Source organism: Cyclopterus lumpus, chromosome 9 (assembly GCF_009769545.1).
Source record: "Cyclopterus lumpus isolate fCycLum1 chromosome 9, fCycLum1.pri, whole genome shotgun sequence".
Taxonomy (NCBI): domain Eukaryota; kingdom Metazoa; phylum Chordata; class Actinopteri; order Perciformes; family Cyclopteridae; genus Cyclopterus; species Cyclopterus lumpus.
In genome coordinates, this window is record NC_046974.1 from 13,370,705 (window position 1) to 13,379,646 (window position 8,942).

Genomic DNA, 8,942 nt, shown 5'->3' on the forward strand with positions numbered 1-8,942 from the left:
ACAACAAACTGAAGTGCCAAGTAAACAGGAGAGCAAATCTCCCCATCACAAGGATATAGTAAAATTCATTTCAATATTCAGCTCATCATAAAATTACCTTATTATAAGGTAATAAAAACATGAAATAGGCTAAAGACATCCACAACATTTTAAACAAGACCCCTTGTTTTCTTTAAAAAAAAAACAGAACAGTTATCCCAGTGTGTGTTTTCAATTGTCTATCTTGAATTGTTGTTGGGTTTATCCCATTTCACCCAATGTGACTTATTTTCATGCATAATAAAGAAATGAGCACCACCCACAGCATCTGAGTGTAGAATTTCCGTGCACATGCAAACATGAGGATATACTGTAATGAAAAGAAAACACAACACAACAGAAAACAATGAGTACCGACTCCATCTGAACACCATAGTGTCAGCGTTGAAGACCACAAATTCCCTGAAGCCACCCTGTAGTCCTTAAGATGACATGAGTAGCCTATAATATCTACACATTATTGAAATCGCTTCAAACATGAGGGTTTTAAAAGAAAAATCTTGTAATTAATAATTGTCACAAAAGAGCCAAAGCCTATTGCCCTGCCCACGGCCAACTTCACGGAGACTAAATCAAACAGTTTAACACAAACATTAGCACAGGGCTGCCTTCTACTGCAAGCAGACTGAGGTCACATTTATGATTTGTTTCTCCTGTGGAGTTCTCATCTCATATTGTTTTTGATCAGCCAACCCTTCAACCCAGTTTGGCACAAAGATGGCTGCTGATGTTGGCTCAGATCCAATATGGAGCAGAGAACGAGGATGAGGCAAATTCCAATTTCAGAGCGTTCAGCCGCCCACATTTGGACAATAAAACGTAAAAAAAAAACATTAAATAAATTATTATTGGAGAAGCATTTATAAGAGGGAGTTGTTTCTGAGTTTGTATAACAAGTCATTGACATATATCTATAGCATTCGCCCATTAGACAGAAGGATTATTGTTCAGCAGAACATGGTGCAGCCTGTATTGTTGTTCAACCACCAAACTATATTGAAGGAGTGGGATGCAAGGGGTCTGTCCATTACAAAAGTGTCACGAAACGAAAGTGACAAGCACAGTGAGAGGATATGACTGATGAAATATTGAGTTTGCAAAGTTCTAATTGCATGGCTTCCTTTAGACATGAAAATAGTTTGGTGTATTCTTCGCCTTACTGCATCATTCCTCAACACATAGCAAACACAAACACAGTTTTCTCTCAGAGGAGGACACATTCTTAAAATAGTCCATTCTAACCAGCAAAGTGTCAAATCAAGAGCACACAAGAGCATCACCTTTGGTCAATTAAAAATAATTCAGCGTCTATATTGGACTGTGTCTAAGGTCAAATTATTCTTCATAAACATTTTGTATTTCCTACGTCATATACATATTATGTTCTGCTGACTCAATGAGGCTGTATGCTACTTGATGTTTACATTCGAGGCCATTACTCATCGTAATATTAAACCTGGGAAGCTGAATTATAATTTGAATGTTGAACAGTTTGAATGTTGGTTATTATTGATCTCATCGTCTGGGATCAGACTTGAGGAATGCTGTGTAATGTAATGTGTAAGAAGTCACATTTTCAGTTTGTTCAGTTGTGTAATCATATGCCTTTTAGTGGGATAAGCTCAGAAAGAAGTTTCAATTGTCGATTACCATCCATGCAATATAACATATTTTTAATGACACAAATTATTGATTTACAGTTTGACGTTACAGGGTGTGTGGATTTTTAAACTATCTGAAAAAGTGCAAGGTTTGTTCATCTCTCAGGCCAAATTAATTGGAAAATAAGTGGACACTTGCCAGGAAGCTCAGCAGTGAAAACAGGTTGTTACAGGAAAGCCCTGGAAGCTTGTTTCTGTGTGCACTGTGTTCTCTGTGCCACTGCTTTTCTGAACCTTTCTTTTGGCCTTTGCATTTGTCAGTCGATATTCTCTTTAAGTCTGATTGCAGTGTCTACTGACACAATATGTACAATGTGTTTTTTTTCCAGCTGATAACAATGTTTATATAAATGATCTGCCTTGCATACAACATACACTCCTTAATATTCAGAGAGCCCAGTCAATTACCAGAAATACTGTCGGTCAAAGTAGAAAGATACATTTATCTTATATTTGAGTGATAAAATCTGAAACTATCTTAGCAATTAGACAAGGCTATTACGCCTCAGATTTTGCTCTATGGGGCCATCATGTAGTCTGAGAGAAAAAAAAACGTCTTGCTTTACAGAGATTTGTTAAAACAAATATATATATTAAAGAAATGGGAATATAGGTTTAATCAAATGTGGTCATAGTTATGACACTTTTAAGTTCCCATAGCAGCTAATGGGGAGATGAGCCTACACACAATATGTCATTGAATTAAATAGGAGTAATTTACTTCTATCAGGACAAAGATAATTAAGAAATGTGAAAAATATTGGCATAGCTCTGGAAAGATTTTTGGAAATTATGTATGTATTATGTCTGGCAATAGGGAAGATGTGTTAATTGAAGTAACTGATTGTGACTATAATGGAGATAAACAAAGTGTAAGAAATCTTGCTGTTTATTCAGAGAAGACATTAGTGCTTCCTTAAACCAGTTACCACTCTAAAATGTACAAATGGTGAGAATGCTATTATTTTTTTTTCTTTTATGGAAGATAATACACCATAGTTGGCACCATTACAGTGCTCCAACATTTTTTGCAAATGACTTATGACAACAAAATATTCCGTATTATAACTACATTACTAAAAGCTTTAAGACACATTCCGCACAAGCATCCAGTCGATTGAAAGTTCTTGTTTATGCAGACATTTGTATTTACATAGTGTGCATGAAGTCATGCACATATATGCACAATTGAATACTGAATCATGGTGCATTTGACATTTGAGTACAAAAGTGTAACTTCTACTGTAGCTACCTGCATACATGTTTGTATAATGTACAAAAACAACAAGTCCTTAGTTAACAACTCAGTCTCAGTCACTCTGTATTAGAAAAGATGTAAACATGAATTTGGACGTTTCAATTTTTCTCTCAACATATGCTGCTCATCGTTTGGTAATTTAAACCAAATAGTTTAGTCCTTTTACACTGTGTATCCTTCATTCATCTTTGCTTTCATATACTGCTGGTTTGCAACCCAGTGTAATGTATTTACTGTAAGTAGTTCAGTATGTGTAACTGTGCTCTTGGTTAATTATATTTTTGGGGTTGGTGGCATATGTCACGAATATATTGCATATAATTGCAGAACTCAAGAAAACTGACAAATTAACAGTATTGGTGAGCGTTTAAAAAAGAAAATCAGAAATGATATCTGGTAACACCACATAACGCCACCATATAAAAAGGCAACACAAATACACAGTGTCTCTCAGTGACTACAAATAAATAACTATTGGCAGAGGCATTGATTGCTGCAGGCATGTTTGTTTTATAAGTACAGGTAACAGGACAAGACATCGGTTTGCTTTGTGTAACCCATTCAGTCATCAGCCAGACCAATTTAATCTAAATCTGAGATACGCTGTTTGAATCTGACGTGTGTGCTAAACTGATATCACCACTATGTTTGGCAAATGTCAGGCCCAATAATAAGAACAAGGTTGGCTGTATCACCACAATACATTTGGCACATTCTTTTGAGAAAACCACATTCAAATATAAAATAAAATAAAAACACAACACCTTAACAAAAACAACAAAAAGACAGCCAAGTGCCACTAATAAGGTATCCATGACAGTACACAAATATAACCAATTGCACTTTTAAACAGCCTAATAAAATTAATGCATACATCCCAGACAACTTACCCTTTAACTAAACTCCATTGTAATTGTGTCTGTTTTTGAGTCCTATGATGGATTCTGGCTTCCTTCCAATTTAGAAATTCTCAGTAAAATTTACAAAAGTGTATCCACCCCAAAAACCTATAGGGTGACCTGGTAGACAGAATATGCCAAGGTGCCCTTCTTTGTGCTGGCACTGTGTTACAGTAGCTGAGGCTCTGAGTTACTTGAAGGAGAAGGGCATAGCAGCCTTTCCCCTCTTACTTAAACTAAAGGCATCCATCTGTAAATAGAAGGAACTGAAAAGAGCAGGGGATGTATAAGAGAAGAAAAGAGTCACCTATTTATCTCATAGTGGATGTGATCCCTTCTTCCTTAGTCTCTTTATGAGGCATGGAGAGGGTCCAGTACAAGTGCACGTAGTGACGGTCATGACGTTCCCACTGTTGGCCCTCCACAGGAGCTGGGTGGCGAGCTGTGGCTCCCAGCTGCCCCACTGCTCTTATCAGTTGGCTTCTTGTCCTTCTGTTTCAGGTGAACCTTTGCGTGTCTCTTTCGCTCGTCACTTCTGGCAAACTTGCGTCCACAGAACTCACAGGAGAAGGGTTTCTCGCCTGTGTGTGTGCGGATGTGTGTGGTCAGGTGGTCACTCCGACTAAAGGAGCGCATGCATATTCTGCACTGGAAGGGTTTGTGACCTGTGTGGATGCGGAGGTGACGTGTGAGCTCGTCTGAGCGTGAGAAGCGTCTGTCACAGTTCTCCGCCGGACAGGCGTGGGGCCGTTCGTGGACGGGGGTTTTGCTGGGACGGTTGGGGTACTTCCGTGGTCGGATGGGTTTGAGGGTGAGAGTCTGTGGCGGCGGGTGGTGCTGAGGAGGGTGCTGCTGCCCGCCGATGAAACCTGGGTGAATCTGCTGCTTGTCTTTGAATGCCCTGATGGTCTCCAGAGGTGTGATGGGTGGAGGGTTGACTCTGATGGGGTCCATGGTCTGGAAGGGCTTGTGCTCCATCACTCCAACCTCCCCTTGATGGTGGAAAAGGTTGTAGTCAGGTATCATGGAGAAAAGGCTGCCATCCATGGAGGCTTTGGATGCGGAGTGATAGTCATTGCCAGGGTAGGCTAGAGCCGTGCTGTTGGCAGGACTGTGGTGGAAGGAGACCTGGTCCTGGTACAGGTCATTGCATGTGGAATAGGCAGGCAGTGGCGGACCGTATACCTGCTCCATATCTGATGTCTGTCCGCCCATGCCTGCTGCAGAGGATGATGTCTGCGTTGTTACCGTGCCGGGTGATGGAGAAACGCCCAGGATCCCCGCGCTGACAAGACTGATGATATTGTTATCAGAGCACCAGCCGGAGCCACCAATGCCACCTGACGGAGGAGTGTCAAAGGCAAACTTCCCCAGATAAGTGACAGTCTGCCCGCTGCGGTTGGACTGGAAGCTGGATCCATACTGAATCTCTGAGGATGCTTTCTCGCTTCCCATGCCCAGATCCATGATATTATCTGGATGAACGCAAATAAAAAACAAATATCATGAGCATATCATCCACATGGTTGAACAAACACAAATATGAAATGCAATCAGTTGGGAAGAAAAGCCTGAAAAAGTGATAATGTGGGAAAAAAAAAAATCTGGAAAATTCACTTTGTCAAGCTATATGAACTTGAAGTGGCAGTCCTCGGTTTGTCTGAAATTCAGCTTTTCTGCATCTCTCTGCAATAGTGTGCCACAAAAAGATCAAAAATAAAAGAAGTCCACCACAGTTGATGAAGAAATGTGAGCGCTGTCAGACCTGCACGTTAAGTGAGTGACTGCTGCATGTGAGACAGTGGTGTCTCTCTCTCTCAGATCCCACAAGCTCTCATAAATCAAGACCTAAACACCCCCTTTGATCCAGTCATTGTGTCCCTCAGGAGGACAGCCAAACTGAATGGCAAGATCTGATTTCTTTAAAGCAGGGAGGATTATAAGGCAGACGCCACATCTATCACGCTCAAGGATTCAAAACACATTTGCAGCATAGAACATCTGCACATAACGGGGGTAAAAATCTGAAGTGTTTCCAATTCAATCTCTGCATTAGTGAGCTTAACAACATTGTCCCAAATGTCCTTGATATTTTAATTGTACAGAATCGTACACTTCCCACTAAACATGCGCACTCACACACATTTAACTTATTCGAAAGATGCCATGAAAAACATCACATGCAGATGTGCACATGGGGATACATGTATGTGCTGATCGTGCTCTGAGGGATTAATGTGAGACATTTAAACAGAATTATTTCTTAAACAGAAGTTCAAAACCTCTCTTTTCATTCGCAGGAAATCATACCAGAGCTGCTTAAATATTCACTCCCAGTAATTACCGCTTGCTGGAATTTGGCTAAAGGCAAATCATAATGAAACAACAAAAGATAAATTATGTATATTAAACAATAGCATTGTGATACACAAGGTACAGATGAACAATGACACTTGTGGCACATTTTTTTATTGGGGAAGCATAAGTTGATATTAATGCATTTTACTTCTAGTTTTTGGAGGTACATTTATCTGTGGGATATTAAACTGAATAAGGGACATCACATAGTCATCACTCTTTCCATATAGGTAAGTGTTGAAGAGCAAAGCACACACCTGCTTCACCTGTAAAATGACAGCATGGTACTTTAAAATGTCTTATTGTTTTTTGTCGAATAATTGCATACATGCAACAATTACATATATACAGATTTTAGAGTTTATAATGAGAATTTAATCAAGCTCAGATAATTAAAACAGGAACGTACACCTGCACTGCAATACCTTTTTTTCTATGCTTAATTTCATTTGATTAAATATCTTCTCTCAGAGGTCACATAAAATATATTTTGTTGCCTTGTTTATAGAGAAATGTATTTTGCCACATATATGTTGCTTATATTTAATTCACGTATTTACAAAATTAAATATACTATTTATAAGACCTGGCGTTGGGTGAATAAAATGACGCACACTTCTTTAGTAAATAAGGGGAACATATTCCGGGTATAATTCTAACTGAGATATAGATTTTATTTGTGAACAAAAACTGGAACATAAAAACCTGATGAATGTACAAAGTTTGACAAGGAACATGTAAATTGCGGTCACTGCATATGAACCCCATCGCCACGCCAGGTAAAGATTTAGGATATTTTCGTGCAGCATTGACCCATCACCTCAGAATGTGAGCAAGTACAATTAGTGGTTGATTTATTGCCGACACGGGGCTGAAACCAACAATTCATCTTTATGTAGGCGTCTGAATTAATCAGAAATATACGTTAATCTGGACTAAGCAATAAATCAATCAATATCTCCCGCCTCGCAATTTTAGTGAGTATAAAATGGTTCGTCTCAGCATGTGTCATATCAGGAAAAGCCGCCCACACACGCCTACAATCCAATCCGTGTTATGTTAATAGATTTGTGAATGAAAGTCATTGTCTAAAGTAGTTGACCCGGCTTTACGGGTTTATGATATTGATAAATCACTGGCATTTGTAGTTTGACCACATTCATTCTTATACAGTTTCAATCAGGAGCCGATTGCGTTTTAAGTGGACTTTGCGTAAAACAGCATTTCTTTCCCTCAGCCGTTCACAAGACAGTTTCCTCAAACACGCCTCAGCTCTGGGGAATACAAATCACTACAAAATACGGCAGATTTGGTAAGATATCATATCTTAACTGATTGTTTAAATAAAAGTTGTCATATGAGTACAGTTGCCTTTTTTCACGTTGCGTTTGACATACGGACAAGGAAGAAAATAAAAAATAAACAAATTAATCACATGGTCAACCTGCATGTGTTGAACATACCTGTGTACATTCACAGTGTCAGTGAATGTACAACTGACCCCGAGAAAAGTATTCTGTGCGGCAGTGTGCCTTTGTGCGCTACAGCCAGCGCGCAAACAGGTGCTCCGAACCACCAGACAACTGTTGCCTTTCGCGCACAACGCAGTCTGTCCCAATTTAGTCAAAACACACACAAATACACCCAACAAAAGTTGATGAGAATCTTACCTGTGTTCATCTGTGAATAGTGGTTAATAGATTCCGTACTGGTGAAGATATTCATAGACGTCGGGATGTCCTCTTCTGGGTAGAGACTGTCAGGGATCGTGTTCATTAAACTGCTCATCGTAAGAGGGAGCTTCTCCGCTAGTTTCCCTGTCATAGCAGTTATATTCAGTCCGACATTTATAAAAAAGGACAACGCGCAGGTATCCAAGTAGTTACACAAAAACAGCGTGTGTTCTCAAAGTGGAAAACACAGGTGTGTACCAGGCGTAAAAAAAGAGGAGAGGAGCAGGGATGGATCCTGTTGCTGGTGTAGCTATCCAAGTATCCCGCGGAGGACGAGCAGCGCCGGTTGGTTGTCTCCTCCTGTGTGATCACAGGCTACTGTTGTTATTAATCTGATCACTGTGGTAGCTGATGGGCTGCTTGTGGGGGAATTTGAAGTCTGTGAATCAATGGAGGAGGTGGTGGTTTTGGTTGCACAAGAGCCGCTCTACTTGCTCTATTGGAGCTGGATAGGGGACTCCAGTCTGCTTGTATTAAATAGGGGGATGGAACATTTGAGTGACGTAGATGACCATATATGGACAGAGCGCCAAGCGCCTAGGCTCTCCGCGCGTCAGTCGGTGGAAACTACGGTGGAGGCACAAGGCTCCGACAAAGTTTACCAAATCTACATGGCACCCCCAGCTGCATCATTCTTCGGGATGAGCGGGCAGTTCTCCTCTGTTCCTGTCCTCGTGGAAATATTAGAGTGATTTAACAGCGTGTTATCTTTATTACTGTCAGAAATATGTTGTCCATTGTGGAACATCAGGCACACTGGGATCTTTTTACGCAGCTGTGTGCGAGTGAGAGAGAAAGAGAGTGTGTTGTGGCTATAGAGGCTTTATGACTTTATGTCATGAGTTAGGCCTGAATGCTGTTTATTCATATTCTACCAATACTGACGAAATGCTGCACTGCGTTTCTGTGATGACTTTCCTTTCAGATTACTTTTGTCTAAATAAACTCAGACAGAGAAAAACGACTCTGGATATTTTAAGTGCTTTCATTTGGC

At 40.1% G+C, this 8,942-nt stretch overlaps 1 protein-coding gene across 1 annotated transcript; it reads right to left on the reverse strand.

Annotated features, from left to right (window-relative positions):
- Positions 1–2,813: 2,813 nt before the first annotated feature.
- Positions 2,814–8,380, reverse strand: egr3 (early growth response 3). Its single transcript, XM_034541895.1, has 2 exons — positions 7,886–8,380; positions 2,814–5,332 (listed from the first exon to the last, which is right to left on the reverse strand). Exons 1-2 carry the CDS (start codon positions 8,037–8,039, stop codon positions 4,254–4,256), a joined length of 1,233 nt encoding a protein of 410 aa, XP_034397786.1. The 5' UTR covers positions 8,040–8,380; the 3' UTR covers positions 2,814–4,253.
- Between the last annotated feature and the right edge of the window lie 562 nt (positions 8,381–8,942).